General features: G+C 47.0%; 1 protein-coding gene across 4 annotated transcripts in view; it reads left to right on the forward strand.

The window, feature by feature from the left end:
* The window catches only part of STX1A (syntaxin 1A), a 303,668-nt gene that overhangs the window by 244,150 nt on the left and 41,497 nt on the right, over positions 1–18,021 (forward strand). For all 4 annotated transcript variants that reach the window (XM_019492579.2, XM_059717358.1, XM_059717359.1 and 1 more), the window contains one exon: positions 17,296–17,404. In XM_019492579.2, the coding sequence (XP_019348124.1) occupies positions 17,296–17,404 (109 nt within the window). The remainder of the gene's footprint in view (positions 1–17,295; positions 17,405–18,021) is intronic.

The raw sequence follows: 18,021 nt of genomic DNA on the forward strand, positions 1-18,021 counted from the left end.
GATTCTAGATCTGACGACCCATTGCTAACCCTTTCACCTCTACCTCTGTTTTGCAACTTGGGCTGCTTGGAACTCAGCCCTCCCAGGAGCCTGACCCAGCTTGCTCTCTGACCTTGCCTTGCCTGTTGTTTCAGCTTTGATTTGGACTCTGACCATATGACCTTGACCTGGCTCTCCCTCAGACTCTGGTTATCGGCTCATGTTAGCCAGTAGGCAGACTGCCCATGCCTCTGTGCATGACAGTTTGTTTGGACCTCACAGGAGCAAAGGGGCTGGTACCTACAGGATGGACACCTCAGGCCAGCCTCTATCCTAGAGTCCCCCTGAGTGGGAGAGAACATCCTTGCAGGAGCAGTAAACTGAGTTAAAACAAGAGAACCGTGATCTGCAAGTCCAGGCCAGTCAGCTAGCAGTGGAGAACTGGGACTTGCAGGCTCAGTTGACCCAGCTGGTTGATGACCGGCAGTGATTGCATGAGTTTGTTTGCCAACTGCAAGTGAAGAATGACTTCCTCCAAGGGCACTCGCTGTACCCACACCCAATGACTCTGCTCCCCCCCAGATTCAATGATGATTGTTGGTGCTTCTGGGGCTTCGAACTGGTTCTGCCTCTTCTTTCTGATGTAGAATCATAGAGACATATGGCTGGAAGGGACCTCCAAATGTCATCTAGTCCAACCTTCTGCCTGAGGTAGGATCATACCTATCCAAACCATCCTATACAAATCAGTTTTCTGACCTCTTAGCAAAACTACAGTCAAACCTGACACAGCACAAGATAATAACACCCTAACCTGCTGCAGGTAAAGCAGTCAGGCAATGTTCCACTGCTGTAAAGGTTGTTAATATACACTCAAGAGATCCCAGGTAGAGGGCCAAACCCCATGCCACAGAGGAAGGACCACCACCACCCCTCCCCCGGCCAGTACTAATCTGACCCTGGGGTAAAATTCCTTTCTGACCTCAAATACGGTGATTGGTCTGACCCTGACTGGAAGGGCAAGACCCTTTAGCCAGGAACCTCTGGCTTTTAAGTCCCAGCAGGAGCATTGGCACACACCAGTCAAAACCCCCAGCCTTGGCTGCAGCCAACACTTGGTGCCTCTGAGGAACGCTTAAAAAAATCCTGACATGTAGTAGAAGGGACGGAAGGGTGGAATTCCTTCCCAATCCCATGTAGCAACTAACAAAGCCCAGAAGCATGGCAATGCCCATAGTAAAACATAGGCAGCTACACCTAAATCATCCTCATCCAGTGGCTGTCCAACCCCTTCTTGAACACTGGGTGCTAGAAAGTCCACAACATCCCTAGTCAATCTATTCCACTGCCTCACTGCTCTAACAGTGAAGAAGTTTTTCCTGATATCCAATCTAAACCTACTTTGCTACAACTTCAAGCCATTGCTCTATGTCCTATCTTCTGCAGCAAGGGAAAAAAGGTGTTTTCTCTCTTCTTTATGGCAGCCCTTCAAGTTCATACATGCCAATGATCAAGCCAAGGTAACCCTAGTTATCAGTCTTCTAATGGGAGATGCCCTACATTGAGCCTCCTCGATATTAAAGAAGGCTGGCCCGCTACTGAAGGACTGGGAGGTATTTCTTGAGGCCACGTCTGCAATGTTCGACACCCCCACTGTGCCCACATGACAAACAGCTCTGAGGAAGCTCTGCTGGGGTTCAAGCATGGTGGCCTCCTGTACTGCACTCTTTTTCCATTACATGACCAACATGGACTGAAATGAGGCCACCCAGTTTTACCAGTTCTGATGGGGGCTCTGAGAAGAAATCAAAGGTGAGCTGGCCCATGTGGAGGTACCCCCCAGCTTAAGTGCCTTTATCAACTTGGTCAACAGAATTGACAGCAGGCTAAGGAAATGACAGGAAGAGAAGAAGTGGTTACCACCTTTGCGCCCCCACCCTGTGCCAAACCACCTCCCATACCAACAACCACGCCAAGCTCATGCAGGTGAAGAGAGATGGTTGAAGGCTCACCCCTATGGAACAGCAGTGGTGCCACCAGCACCACCAGTGCTTTTATTGTAGCAAACCCAGGCACGCCATTGACTCCTATCTGGCCCATAACCACAGGGGTTCAGGAAGCACCAACACCCAGCTCCACTGCGGGGGGCAGGTCTGGGATCTGCCCATCAACCCTCTGCCTCAAGGTTCAGTGGGGCTCACTCACTGCCTCACATTCGATATTCTCAGCGGCAATTGTTCATGTGGCTGTATGTACCTGGCTTGCCTCTGCCATCCCCGGAGATGACTGCCCTCCTTGGCTCTGGGTCCACCAACTGCTTTATGGATGAGAAAACCACCCAGAGACTGGACATCCCCTTTATGCCCGAGTCACTCCAGATTTGATAGAAACCATTAATGGGTCTCTCCTGTCCTCTGGTCCAGTAACACAGTAGATATCCAAGGGTATTGAGAAGTGCTAAGCTTTGGAATAATCTATTCCCCACTTGTTGGAGGGTCTGGGAAGCTGCTGCTCATAAGGTCTCCCCAGAAGTATCCAGGGCCTTGATGGTGAGGGTTGAGCAGCTATCTGCAGTGGCAACAGGTATTCCCTCCAAGTATGGGCACCATGCCTACATTTCTGAAAAAAAGAACATGAATATTCTTTCCCTACACCAGGACTATGATTGTCCTATGGACATTCAACCTGATGCAAAGATACCTGGAGGGCACATATGCCATGTCTGATCCCGAGCTAGCTGCCTTATGTGACTATCTCGAAGAGAACCTAGGTAAAGGTTCTACTAAAAAATCCATTACACCTGCCAGGGCATTGGTTCTGTTTGTGAAGAAAAAGGAAACCAAATTTACCATCAGGAATCAGTATCCCCTGCCCCTGATCTCAGAACTATTAGACGGACTGGGTACAGCTCATGTCATCACCAAACAGAATCTCCATGGGGCTTATAACCTAATAAGCATTTGGTCTGGTGATGAGTCAGTGAACAGGGGCAGCAAACAGGGAAAGCAGTTTGCAGGCAGTTCACTGGTCAGTTTACCCTCCCCTCCTTGAGGGGAGAGCCTTTCAGATTGGTGTGAGGAAGCAGGGGAAAAGGAAGAATAAACGGGCCAGCTTCCAGGTGAGTTCACTAGGGAAGGTCTGCTTGGAAGAATGGCAGTAAGACAGAAGAGACAGATTAAGAGACCCAGGGAAATAGCCGGAGGATGTTGCAATGCCAGAGCCACTGCCACTGCCTCTGCTTGCACCTGTGAGGTTTCAGCCCAGGCAGAACTGCTCACCATCGAGGCTTCCACCCAGGTCTAGGTTTGGCGCTGTGAGGACTGCGGCTTGTAGCTTCCTTCCAGTGACAGCCAGGTGGAGGAGTGCCTGAGGTGTCAGCGGTGCCTCCTGGTGGCATCTATCAAGGAACTGGCAATAGAACTACAGGAGGAGGTGGTGAGGCTTTGAAGCATCCTCTACAATGAGGAGTTTATCAGTTCACTGCTGGAGGAGACCTCCAAGACTGTGGAGGAAGGACTGCCAGAGGCAGCGCTAGAGAAGGGAGAGGGCATGGACTCCCAGAAAGATGGAAGCTGGTATCTTGTGATCTCTGGCAGCAAGCAGAAATCTTCATCTCTACCTGCAGCAGTTAGGCTGGAGAATAGATTTGGAGCCCTAACAACAGAGGGCAAGGAGCACGGTGGAGGAGGACAGGCCAGGCCATCGTAAGGTGCTAAGGATTGAGATGACTGCCACCAAGAAACCATGACAGGTGGTGGTGGTGGTGGTTGGAGACTCCATTCTGCAGGGGACAGAGTGATCTATCTGCTGACCTGACCTGTTTTTCTCGGGAAGTCTGCTGTTTGCCCAGAGCCAGATTGAAGATGTCATGGAGGTATTACTGAGACTCATTCGGCCCTTTGACTACTACCCCATGCTGCTCAGCCATGTGGGCACCAATGATACTGCCAGAGCAGATCAAAAGTGATTACAGGGCTCTGGGTGCAAGGGTGAAGGGACAGGGGCTCAGGTGGTGTTCTCTTCAGTACTTCTGGTTAAGGGAAAGGCCCTGGGCAAGAGCAGGTGCATCCTGCAGATCAGTGCCTGGCTGCGCAAGTGTTGTCACCAGCAGGGCTTTGCCTTCTTTGACTACAGGATGTTGTTCCAAGAAGGATTGCTAGGAAGAGATGTGATCCACCTGATGAAGAGAGGAAAGAGCATCTTTGTAGACAGGCTCACTAACCTAGTGAGGAGGGCTTTAAACTAGGTTCACCGGGGGATGGAGACCAAAGCCCTGAGGTAAGTGGGAAAATGAGGGACCTGGAGGAAGAGCAAGCAGGAGGGGGCAACAGGAGGTGCTCTCATACTTCCTGAGAAATGAGGGCAATCAACTAGTTACCTCAGAGCCTGAGAAACAAGCAGGAAGAACTGGAAGTTGTTGCACAGTCACGGCACTATGATGTGATCGGAATAACAGAGACTTGGTGGGATCTCGCATGACTGGAGCAGTGTCATGGGTGGGTAGAAACTGTTCAGGAAGGACAGGCAGAGGAGAAGAAGAGGAGGAGTTGTACTTTATGCATACTATGCCATATATATAACTGCTCAGAGCTCCAGTATGAAACTGGAGATAGGCCTGTTGAAAGTCTCTGGGTTAAGGTCAGAGGGGAGAGCAACAAGGGTGATGTTGTAGTGGGGGTCTGCTATAGACCACCAGACCAGGAGGATGAGGTAGATGAGGCTTTCTTGAGACAATTAGCAGAAGTTTCCTGATCACAGGCCCTGGTTCTCATGGGGGACTTCAATCACCCTGACATCTGCTGGGAAGCCAATACAGCAGTATGCAGGCAATCCAGGAAGTTTTTGGAGAGTGCTGGGGACAACTTCCTGCTGCATTGCTGGAGCAGCCAACTAGAGGCCATGCTCTTCTTGAACTGCTACTCACAAACAGGGAGGAATTGGTGGGGAATGTAGTAGTGGATGGCAACTTGTACAGCAGTGACCATGACATGATTGATTTCAAGATCCTGAGGAAAGGAAAAATGTCTTTTTCACCTCAGTCGTCATAGGCAAGGTCAGCTCCCAGACTACTGCACCTGGCAGCACAATTTGGGGAGAAGGTGAGCAGCCAATGGTGAAAGAAAAGGTATGGGAGTATTTAGAAAAGCTGGACACCTATAAGTTCATGGGGCCAGATGGGATGCACCCAAAGGTGCTGAGGGAGTTGGCTAATGTGATTGCAGAGCTGCTGGCCATCATCTTTGAAAACTCATGGTGATCAGGAGAGGTCCTGGATGATTGGAAAAGGGCAAACATAGTGCCCATATTTAAGAAAGGGAAAAAGGAGGATCCTGGGAACTACAGACTAGTCAGCCTCACCTCAGTCCATGGAAAAATCATGGAGCAGATCCTCAAGGAATCAATTTCTAAGCACTTGGAGGAGAAGGTGATTAGGAACAGTCAGCATGGATTCACCAAGGGCAAGGCACGCCTGACCAACCTGATTGCCTTCTGTGATGAGATGACTGGCTCTGTGGATGCAGGGGACCAGTGGATGCAGTATACCTTGATTTTAGTAAGGCTTTTGATACCGTCTGTGACAGGGGGCAATCTCCCAGGCCCAATCACAGTGCCAGCCTGCCCACCTGTCTTTGGGCACGCCGCCTGCCTTACTCTCTTGCCACACCTTGTTGTTAAATAATTAAGATGATTATTAGGTGAGAGGCTGCCCTTCGTGCACCCTGATGTCAAACGGTGGTACACACATGACTCCAATCTTCCCTTATCGTGTCCCATGCCTCGCAGATGACCTCCATGAGTAGTGTTATGCTTCAACTTGAGGCCAGGCCCAATTCAGCACATTGTTAGGCCTCTTTCATGCTGCCCTGTTCGAGTCCTCACACATACCACCCTCCTCCCACTGGGGCTGCTACCACTCCACCCACTCTCACCAAGTCTCTTGCATTCATGCCCTTTACCAAGCCACACTCACCCTGCCCTGCTCTGTTGAGCGAACATGTAGGCCATTAGGCTTGTCTCTGTACTCCTTGGCCAGCCCTGGCACAGCCTTTTGGGCGTCTCCTGCAACCCTCATCTACCCTGTGGCCAGGCAATTAGCCAAACACTGGCCTAACTCTGCTTCAGTGGATAACACGGCCCACGTGTTCTCTAATTGGGGCCAGTGACTTGCCCCTGCCACTCATGGCTCCCTCTATGCCGCCTCACTCAGTCCCTTTTCTCGACCAGAATGGCCGATCTTGTAGATAGAGCTTTTAACTAAGATCTCTGGGGAATGGGGAAACACTGACTGGAGCATGCCCGGGGACCAGCACACAAGAAAGCTCTGAAGTTGGGGACACTAGAAGAGCCACTCTTGCAAGAGCTGAGGGGATGGTTCTCCCGCAGTGTGACAGGAAATTGAGAGTCTCAACTGGAGGACTCAGGTGCCTGTACACTAATGCCAGGAGCATGGGGAACAAACAGGAGGAGCTAGCCCTCCTACTTTCCAGTGGGCATTATGATTTAGTAGGGATTATGGAGACCTGATGGGACTCTTTACATGACTGGAGCATAGCCATAGAGGGCTACACCCTGCACAGAAGGGACCAAGTAGAGAACAAAGGTAGAGGTGTAGCTCTTTATGTGAAGGAGCAGTACACCTCCTTGGAGGCTGACCCCGTCTCCAAAGAAGAGCAGCTCGAAAACCCTCTGGCTCAAATTACCCTCTGGGGTGGAGGGTGCGGAGAGAGACCTAGCTGTCAGTGTATAATACAGACCACCAAACCAGGGGGAGGAGCTTGGTCTGGAGTTCTCTTGAGAACTGGCAGAGGCCACATGTGCACGGGACATGGTTGTCACGGGTGACTTCAATTACCCAGACATCTCTTGGGAGGAACACTTGGTTAAGTCGGATCGGTCATGTCGCTTCCTGACCTGTATTGAAGAACTCTATAGGACTCAGAAAGTGCACTGGGTCACCAGAGATAATGCTCTCCTAGACTTGGTCTTGGCGAAAGGAGACAACCTGGTGAGCAACTTGAATATGGAGGGTAGCCTGGGTGACAGCAACCGTGAAACCGTCACGTTCACTGTCTGTTGCAAGGCACACAAATCAGCTAGCAGGGTTGAAGTTTAAGACTTCAAAAAAGTGAATTTCAGTAGACTCAGGGCAATAATAGGGGAAGCGCTGTGTGACCAGGGACCAAAGGTGAAAGGAGTGCAGGAAGAGTGGTCATTCCTCAAGGACATGATCCTCGAAGCACAAGAAGTCCAATCCCATGTGGAGGAAAATTAACAGAAGGGCTAGTAAGTCCTCTTGTTTTAACAGGGATATCATGGTCCTCTTGTAAAAAGAAGGAAGAGGCATACAAACAATGGAAGCTTGGGACAGCCCCCAAGGAGGACTATACAACAACGGCCTGCACTTTTAGGGAGCAGATTAGAAAGGCTAATGTAAACTAGCAACAAAAATCAAGGACAATAAGAAGCCCTCCTTTAGGTTTGTCTAGTGCAGGGGGGGGCTGGACCCAGTGATCTTGAGGTTCCTTCCAGCTCCTAACAATCTATGAATCTATATCCACACTGTCCTAGAAAGATTATGACAATGTAGATTACATGCCAAACTGGGAAAATGTGTGCCTTCAATCAAACAAGCATCAAATTTCTGGGATTCATGTTATTCCCCAGATGGCATCAAGATGGACCCCAAGAAATGAAGTCAGTGCGATTAGGCATCCCCATGTTCGGCCCCGGAAATGCAACAATTCCTGGAGTTCACTAACTTTTTCAAAAGATTCATTCCAAACTTTGAGTAGTTGGCTGCACCCCTCAACAGACTGGTCTGGAAAAACATGCTTTAGAGCACTACACTGTTTCTTGGGAGCCATTGGTTCAGTTCCCTGGTTCATGATACTTCATGTGACCTTGTCTTCTCTGGGTCCCAATTCCCAATATGTACAACTGGAACAATAACATTGGCCTCTTGTGGAGGTGGGGGCCGGGCTGTGTGGTGCTTGGATACTGTGGGACCATGAGTAAGGTAATGTTGATAGATGTAGTGTGGGAAAGTCAGTGGTTCACAAACCGGTGTGGTAATGCTGATGATTTCCTGCTCTGGGGAAGTAGGCTTGGCCTGCGTGAAAAAAATTGATTTCTAGAGCAATTTAGCAAAAGCAGTACATTGTGGTGGAACAATGTATACAGGCCCTTAAGCCAGCTTCTGTTGATTTTTTGCTTAGATTGATAGGAATGGATTTGGCTCAATCACTCTGGGTGTGTCCAGACAAGTAGGAACATGCGTTTCCCCTGGAGCAAGTAGCCATGGCACATCTTGTGCTGCTGCCACTTGTCCCGCCTGCGCCATGCGTGCTCTGGCACGCAGCAAGTTACCCCAGGTGCGGGAGGGGAGGCTGGGGCCAGCAGCTCTGCTAGCCCCAACAGCCTTACCTGGAGTCCTGGGGGCCTCCGAGAGTTGCAGCCACAGCACTCCTGCAGCTGGGAGCCTGGCCAGCTGGAGCATGGCTCCGGCCAGCCAGGCTCCGGTTTTGGGCGGTACGCACTGCTGCCATGTGTGGCGCCCTGCTTTTTTTTGGTATGGGGTTTTTTTTACCTTGAGATCTCTCGGGGTCAAAAAAAAAACCAGCCCATGCTGCCAAGTAGCAACATGGGGAACACCTGCATGTGCAGTGTGTGGCACCATAGATGGGTCTGTGGCGCCACATACTGCACGTCCGTGCTTGTCTAGACGCACCCTCTGAGACCTGTACAGGGCTTCATGAATACTCCAGTCATTAGTGTGAGGTAAAGGAGGACAGTGTTTTACAAGCTTGCCTGCTGCTTGGTGGTAAGTGCCTATGTGCAAGTTGAACCTGCAGTCCGTGAATGATTGTTCATAGTAGCTTACCTTTTTTTCACCAGGTTTAAATCTATGAGGTAGGACCGTGCACGTGAGCAGTAATTGCAGAACAGCTGCTGTGTGGCAAAGCCCTACTTTCTCTACCTTCTGTTTGTCCATATGAAGAGTTTTTAAAGTAGCTTAGTTGAATCAGGTCAACTTTCTAATGTGAGCAAGGCCCAAGACACTGCACATGGCAAATCTAGAGCAAGGTAACAATGAATTCCTGGGGCTGCTTTTCCTAGCCAGGAGTGGGCTTAGCTGGCACTGCAGGGATTCTGCTTATTCTGTTCCTGACAGTGACCCTCTCTTAAACCTATTTCTAGGCTAAGGGAATACCAACATTTTCCTTTTGCTTGGAGGAGAGCAGCCAGTGCTGCCAAGTCCAGCACACGCACTTTACACAGCAGGGTAGTGCTCTCATGCCAATCCTAGCAGCCCCTTCTTGAAGGAAGTGGATGTAGTGCTCTACTCTAGTGGGTTGGTCAGGAAGGGAGTCTGGGAAGCAAAGCTGCGTAGAAATGGTGAAGTCCCAAGGCTGCATATACCCTGCTTTGTCACTGTACGTTGCTAGTAAACCAATCTGACATTTCTTGGTGAGCTGAACTCTAGTGTGCTGCAAGCTCTTCATGATCTGCACCGATGTGACTGCTGAGGCTGTAACTTGGGGAAGAGCATGGTGGCTTTGCACTGAGAAGATTCATAGGCTTTTAAGAGGCTGCAGTATCTGAGCATGAGGTGCCGCCAATTCTACTTGGGCCTTCTCCTGAAGGGACAACTCTAGTATCTCTTCAAAACTTTATTTTTATATTTAACTCTGCAGTTGTAATATACCGTTAGTGACAAAGAGATCCTCAGTCATTCTGGTGCCATACAGTACTATTCCCACACAGTACTATTCTCCCCTCCCACACAGTACTATTCTCTCTTAGTTTAATACCGACATGGTGGGACAGTGCCTCGTATGGTGTACACTTTTTTTGTTTCATTTGCATCAGCTGAGTATCTGCCCCAACGTATACTTCCCTGTCAGTGAACAGCCCAGCCGGTGACCTCAGCATAATGCTAGGAATAGCATTTGTCCATTATTTTAGGTTCCCTTTTCTTGTGGTTCTGCAACACTGAGCAATATAAAGTCTTAGCTTTGTAAAGCAACCTCATTGGCAGGTGAGGCAGATGGAAACAAGCGGGGTGGAGAGAGGCAATGGAGATGGGCAGAAGAAAGAGCTTTTCCTGATCAGATTCTTATAATGGGAAGGTTTTGAAGATAAGTTACATCTGAAGGCAGCCTTATATTCCTGGATTGCTACAGAAGAAATGCTGAAATGTGAGCTACACATGCCATAAAGTATGCCTTTTCTGTTTTGATGCTGAAGGCTCATTTTGTGCTTAGCCACCTGGAATCAGGAAAGCACGGCATCAGCTCTTGCAGGACCTACCCACTCTGCCCAATGTAACTCAGGGGTGTAACTGGCCAGTTCTCCTCCCTGGGTCATGGGAGCGCACAGTGCAGATGTAGCAGCTGGAGGTTCACTGCTGCAAGAGAGGATGTCGCCTCCAGCCACTGTTCCTCCACCATACACTGCCGCTGCCATTCTGCTGTCCTTGCTGCTAGATCCAAAGCTGCTTCAAGGAAGGCACAAGCTGTTGGCTGGGGGCAGGGAAGAGGGAGGAGATGGGTCAGAACAAACAGGAGCATGAGATGCCCTTCTAGCTCCATTCTGGTACCCCTTCCTCCCTGCTTAGGTAGCATATGGGGCTCATACCCAACTTGCCCACCATCATTATGCTACTGATGTAACTGGCCAGCTATATCTGCCTTCACCTTTGGCTATGCACAGAAATTTGCCTTTTTAGTTAAGCTCTTGCAATAATAAGTGAGCATAACTTTGTGTGTGGACACTCTAAAATGTATGTAAACATTTTTAATATTTAATATGGGTTTTAAAACCAGTGTAGCTCAAATAGTACAAACCCCTAGGGGGACACTTTTAATTTGGGTCTCATTAAACCTGTTCTTGGCTTAAACTGAAAAGCGTATATCTATGCAGGAACTTGACTGATTTAACTGACTGTGGTTTAAATTCACGTCAAGTTTTTTAATTGTCTGCATGAGAAACTTCATCCAAGATCTAACTGTGTCCACACAGAGGTTGGCACTGATTTAATTAAAATCCATGCAAGCTTTTACTGTGAGCAAGCCATAAATTAGAGGCAATAGGGAGAAAAGCAATGTGTTAAATTCTGGTTGTAAACAGAAGTAACTTTACATTCCACTTTAGAGGAGTGCAAGAAGCAAGGAGTGTTCCTGTGGATTATACTGTGGGTGTTGAATTATTCATGAGAAATTCAGTCAACGACCTATCTAGCTTATAAAGATATCAGGTCCTGCAGGACGGGTAAAAATTGTGGTTATTTAAAATTTAGACATATTTATTTTTAACAACTTTTGAAACTTGGATTATTTGTAATTTTTAACTAAGTTTTAGCTTTCATTCAAATACAGCTTGCCACAAACCCTGAGTAAAAAATTATTTTGCAAATAAATGTATTCTCCATTTTCTAGCTATTTCTATTTAAGAACAAGAAAAAAATATGTCAACTTATTTAATTACTTGAATTAAGTGTATAAGTACAGTGTGTCTTCCTGAAGTGCTAAATTTGGTACTTCTATTTGCTAAACAGCTCCAGTGGACTGGAAATAACCATGTTTGAATGGTTATCAGCCACTTGACAGTAAATCATCTTGGAAAACAAGAAAAAAATGTAAAACAAGATTAAAATTACTCATTTCAATCAAGGTTTCCTGGTTACTGATTTTTAAATCTGGCTCAAATAAAAAAAGACTCTCCATATGTTTCTGGTCTTCCTAATTGCAAGTAGGGCAATTAGTTTCTTAAGCACGGGCAAGTGTGTCAGACCTGAAGCTAGCTGAAAGGACTCTTATTGGGGACCTCTTATGGGGTTTGTGAGTGGTGCAGGAGAAAAATTGGATTTATGTTTGAAAATGAAGTGCTTTACTCTGGTACAGCAAATTGAACATTTCTTTAAACTGGTCTCTAATACCTTATTAAGCAAATTAACTGGGGTTCTATTGAAAGAAACCATATTATCCATACCAGCACTCAGGACACATTTGAACTTCTTTGTGCATCAGTGACACTTGGTTTTAATACTACAGCAGCTCTCACTGCAGAGAGCGTTGAAGCATCTGGGGGAATATGAGGGAAGCTACAGGCACACGCTTGAACAAAAAGAAAAGTGCATGCATGGTGGTATTAAATATGGGAAAGATGGAAGGGTTAATGGTGGCAGTCACCAGCATGGAGGTGAAGGTACTGGGAATACCCTTTGACATGGGATTTACAGGAGAGGAGGCATGGGAAAAGACCACTGCTGAAGTGCAGGTGATTCTGGACTCATGGACAGGCGTGGGGGACAGATGAGAACCATGAAAGTAATTCTGTCTCCTATAATACTGTCCACAAGACTGTTTTTTCTGCCATCATGATAGCAAGTGTGTTGATTACAGAGGGTAGCGCACCTTTTTTTTTGAAAGTCCAAAAGGGAAAGGTTAGCTTGGATTGAACCATCTAAGATGGGAGCTCCAAGGATATATACTTGTTTATGTAAAGCCGGTGAGTGCATCCTCCCAGGCAACGGTAGTAGAGGAGATGAAGGCTGCACTTTTTGCATAGTATTTACCAGAACTATGATGTGGAAACTGAAGGTATATAGGGGATCAATTCTGTGCCTGTGTGCATAGCACACTGCCTTCTTGGCAAAATATAGGCTGGCAAAAGTGGAGCTGGGGGTCTTGATGGGCCCAAAAAAGATGATTGAAAACATTAGGGTGAGGGGTGTGTTGGCACCAGCACAAAATACATCATATGAGCTCTCTAAGCAAGTATAGACCAACATCTTCGAGAAGATGATGGTAGTGGATCACATCAACCTGAATGGTCTCACAGCATTACAGATTCTACCAACATAGGTGATTTGGTACATGTGGCACCTTGGGAGGATCCTGCAGTATCCAAAGGAGCTGTATGAACAGGAAGAGTGCACCTGTTTTAATGCTGCATCTTTTGGTAAAGAGGTACAGGACATAACTGGCCAACAAATCTAGTGAGTGGCCAGGGGACAGTGGCTGACCAAAGAAGTGATGCTGTATGGCGTCTTACTTAAAAACTTTACGGATGACAAAACATGCACCCATTTGCAAAAACATAACTTAAGTTTATGGATGATGTGGAACTTGTTGGTATTTAAAATCTAGACTTTTATGCCCCAAGGCTGTTTAAGGCAGGCATGAGAAAACTAAATAAGTATAATGTGCTCTCTATGGGAAAGAGAAGGCAGGCGAGGCCTGACAGAGCACTTTATTTTGTGCAGAAGTGGCAGCTGGGAGCCGTGTCGGATGGACAAGGATGAGAAAAATGGACACGTTTTCTTTTTGTTTATTAACAATTGCTTTTGTGTACTGGTGTGGGAGGTGGCGGGAATGGAGTAGCTTGAAGAGAGGTAGCAAGGAGCATGTTACATGGTGTGGAAAATTGTTGAGGTCAGCTGAGGCCTACAAATATGATGATTAGGTTATGTTATGTTATAGTTATTGTAATTATTAGTCAGCCTAACCGTAGAAAGGAGAATGTACTAGACATCAGTGTTTTGGTGGGGGCGGGATAGGAGGGGTGGGTACAGAAGGGATGGTTAATGTCTGTTTGCGTTGTGGCAATATAATACAGATACAGTTGTTTACAGGGGTGTTCTTACTTGTTACATGTTGAAGAATGTGATACTTCGGTAGTTTTATTTTTTGAAAGCCTCGCTGGATCTTGTGCTCTTGGTGTTTTGGCTTCTGAGCCTGCTTGGTTGTGCTTCTGGAGTCTGGCTTTCAAGAACTTGGCTCAGCTTTGGTCCCTGACTCAGCCTGTGGGTTGGACTTTGCCTCTGGACTCCTCACTTGGATGTGTGAACTTGGTCCCTGACTCCAGAGCCCTGAGTCAGCCTGTGACTTGGTCTCTGCCTCTGGAATTGCCCTGCAGATTTGGTAACTTAGACTCTAGCACCTATCCTCATCTGTGTGGCTGTGGGTCCCCCAGCTTTTGTCTCTAGCCCTCACTTAGTGGTCTATTCACTAGGCTGGATCGCCTGCAACCAGGTCTTTACGTGTCCTGTAGCACAGCTGACATAGCATAATCTTGTCATGAAACCGACCATCTCATTGCTACCTGGAATCCAGTACTGGGGAACAGTAACTATTATTATCATTTTCTTTGGTGCTTCTTCAAACCCATATTTGGAAAACCCTCCTGTGGCACTAGGAGTGTTTAGTTCTGACTCACGGAAATGCCAGTTCCAGTAATTTCAGTGGCTCCCAGAAAATTAAAGTGGAAACATTCTGCGGGAGATTCAATTTTGTCCTTTATGTTGTTAATCAGTCAGATGCAAACAGATATATCCCTACCCCATGTCACACCCCAAGTGCCCAAAAACATCTATGCAACTAAACGTAGTCACAGTGTATGATGCCTTTAAGGGGGGGATGTCTGTTGGCTTATCCTGCACCACAGGAAGTCTCCTGCAGGGGATTCCACATGTGGGCTGGGGCATGACAGATGTGTGCCCCAGGTCAGGGTATAGCACCTGGGGCCATTATCCCACAGGATTGGGACCCTGAAGCCATGGGAGCAGCAGGGTCCAATCCTGCAAGACAACAGCCTCAGTGACATCTGATTAATTGGATCGGCTGTAATAGCATGCTACCAGGCACATCTGATGCTACAGCAAGAACCATGTCTCTCTCTACCTGTACTGTTGAGTCCATCTCTCCCCTTTTCTCTTTTCCACCCCTCTGCATGTCTTTCTCTTTTTCCCCTTTTTATCAGTGGTCTGTTCTCCAGTCATTTGCCTGTTTTCCCTTTCTCTCAGTCTCCAGTTGCTTCCTGGCCCTTTTCTCTCCCTATCTGTGACTCATTTCACAGGTATTGTAAGAGTCAATGAAAACTCTCTCTCTGCTTGAGGCATGTCCATTAGCCAGTCATAATTTTCTCTAATTTGTTTACTACTGGCTTAAACCTCTGTGAGTATTAGTCACTGCTCAAGTTGTGTCAGTTGTGACTGGCAGGTTCGAGAAATAATACCATATAACTTATTGAAGAATCATGCAAGTGCTTCCTGCACAGCACAGATGCATGGAAAATTTGTTAGCATGCATGGTTGCAGATAGGACTCTGAAAATTTCAGTTGGAACCAGAGAATCAGCATTTTTGCACAGCCAAGTTTTGTCCTTTGTATGAACAGCAGGTCACAGCTCTGCAGTACTGGGGTGGTACAGATGTGGTCAGTATCTGTATTGTAGTTAAGCTCTGGTTAATTTTTATTCAGTTGTTTTGGAACAGTTCCCTGTAAAATGGAAAAAAATCTCACTAAGAGCATATTGGTTCTGTTCTGCTGCATCTGTAGTTAGTCAGAAAGGTGGCTGATTTCAGAAGAACAATCCCAATTTGTCTGTCAGACAGAGAGCAAATAGCATGCTTGGAGATGTAGTTATCATCATGCTATGCTCGCACACAACCAGTGCTTAATGGTCAGGCAGAGTTAGGCGTCTTTTTAGAAAGAAGCATCCATTTGGTCTGGTGTAAAACATATTTAGTGTTTAAAAGGGACCCGCAGAGCTTTGCAGCAACTCAAAACAGTTTTAAATCGCTGAAATGTGCCAACACCTGAGAACTACAAATAGGGTCTATGGGTGCTTGTACACATGATGAAAATTGGGCGTGTTTGGTTTAATTGCGTCACAATGTACATGTGCGGGGTGGGGAGGGTGGGGGTTATGTTTTAAATGAGTTTATGTTGCAAACTAAACCATATCCGCATGTAGTTTAGTTTGCAACATAGCTATCTGTAACACTGCAGCCTTTTGACAGCTCGCCACTCCCACGCGCAGAAGCAGTAAGGGGCCCTATCTTTTCTTTGTTCCGTGGAGTCTGCCCATGCCCCGCAAGCTGCCAGCAGGCTGAGCGGCCCCTGAACTATGGGGGGTCCCGGTCCTTCCCTCTGCAGTGGTGCTGTCACCCAGGGCCGCTTGGGTGGGCTGCTAGCAGGTGGGTGCTGCCTCAGTTCAGGCTCAGGGAACAGTTGGATCGGGCTGGGTGTTGCTTCCAAGCTGGCGCAGCACCCATCCACTAGTCACCACCCAGGTGGTCCCGGGGGGCACTGCCACTGTAGTGACTAAGCAGCTGCTTAAGAAACTAGGTCTTATTTTCCTTGTTCTTGGCTTTTACTTATTCGGCTGGTATCCCTGATGTAGTAGCTACAGGTCTCTCGTGTTCTCAAACCTGTCTCCTCCTTGCCAAAGTTTTTTGCATCTACCTTCACATATCTGTCTTCCTGTGAGGAACTGACTGTATCATAAGCACCTTAGGCTAAGGGAGAGAAGGCAAGAAAAATGCCCTGGTTCTTTATGCTCACAGTGTCCTGGTTTGCAGCTGGAAGTGAAGTAGTAATCTGGGGCTCAAACATTTAACTTGTCAGCTCCAAGAGACAGTGCCCCTACCTCCTGGCCTCGTGATGGTGAAATTCAAAAGCATGCATTTGTGTCCTCAGTTTCAAGTCAGCTCAGTGATGGTCTGTCTTTATGTCAGTGTTGCCAAGCTCCATTCTCACTGAACAAATAATAGATTGCTTTTGACATGCAAGTAAAATACCATTGAGTTTATGCTCCATTTAAAAATAGCTCAGGAGATGCATTTCAGTTGCTGTTCAAATACGAATATTTTCTTCACCACAGCTGCCCAGGAGGGCCAGCAATCTTCCTTTTGATAGTTCAGTATTAATCTACTCTATGTTTAGTTCTAACAATGCCAGTTATTGGTAAATGCTCCAAAATGCATCTTAATTTATAGTTCTAGACCCATTCTGGCTCAGTCCCCAAGGTTCTTGCTAAGCTTTCTACTCAAGCAAATCTCAGTGGATTAGGGGGAATTTGAAAAAGTCAGAAGTAAACTCTGAATGATATTTGGCTTGGTTCTGTGTTTACCCTTATGTGATCCTCACCTCTAAAGCAGATCCATGATGTTTTATTTTTGTCAGCCTAGCTAAATGCTAGTCTCCTAGGACAAATGCTATGTTTCTTTGGGTAGGCAAGTGGAATACCTTCAGATTTGCACTTTGGCTGATTTGTATTTGTGGCAGGCTGTCTGATGTTACCTGCTTGTACTTTTTTGCATATTAAACGGAGGAATTCTTTTGGATAGCATTCATCTGTGTCACGGTGTCAGGACAGATATGTCACTGAAGAGGCTAAATATGGTTGCGGTGGAGGTATTTTTAGTTACTTCAGCTCAGATCTGTGAAGGTCTCACCTTAACAAAAGAAGAACTGCCCTTCTCCATGCAGCACTAAGTGAAAAGCAACTTTTTGTGTTCTTCCTTCTCCAGCATTCCACATTATCACGCAAGTTCGTGGAGGTGATGTCGGAGTACAATGCCACACAGTCTGACTATAGAGAGCGCTGCAAAGGGAGGATTCAAAGGCAACTGGAAATCAGTGAGTAAAATCACTTACTAGCAGAACAAGGCAGCTTGAGCTCCTGTGCCCAGAGTCAGCAGTCAGACTGCTGGTTCTGGTACTGGTTGTCTGTTAATTAAAATGCTGCTGGATTTCAGTGTTTCATGTGATAACATTCATGTTTTCAAAATGTATTTGTTGTTGACTTGCATTGGATTTCATCTGGCAAGTGACAGGAGAGGGTCTCTGGGCTCATTTACCAACCCCAAGTCATAGTGTGTCAGAACACATGCTCTGTCCCCCTAGGTTACTCATGGAGAAAGTGTACTGATTCTGCGATTTGCCAACATAGAAAATTGAAGAGCTGGCACTCGCTCTCAGGTGGAATAGACTCCAGTGCATTAGGCACCTCCTCCAACAAATACAATTCCACCCATTGCTGAGGGATGAAGTAACCTTTTAAACTTGGACATCTGACCCGGGAGAACATTGTGCCTTGCATTCACATGCATAGTTCCTACTTTATCCCCAGACTGAGATCACTCAGCCAGTCGGAGTCCATATGACATGGCAGCTCCATAGCTGCTGGCCCTAGCAGTTGAAATTAGGGGAGACAGTGAAGTGTGACTTCAGTACCCTACAAGGTAATAGCAAGC

Source organism: Alligator mississippiensis, chromosome 14 (assembly GCF_030867095.1).
Source record: "Alligator mississippiensis isolate rAllMis1 chromosome 14, rAllMis1, whole genome shotgun sequence".
Lineage (NCBI taxonomy): Eukaryota > Metazoa > Chordata > Crocodylia > Alligatoridae > Alligator > Alligator mississippiensis.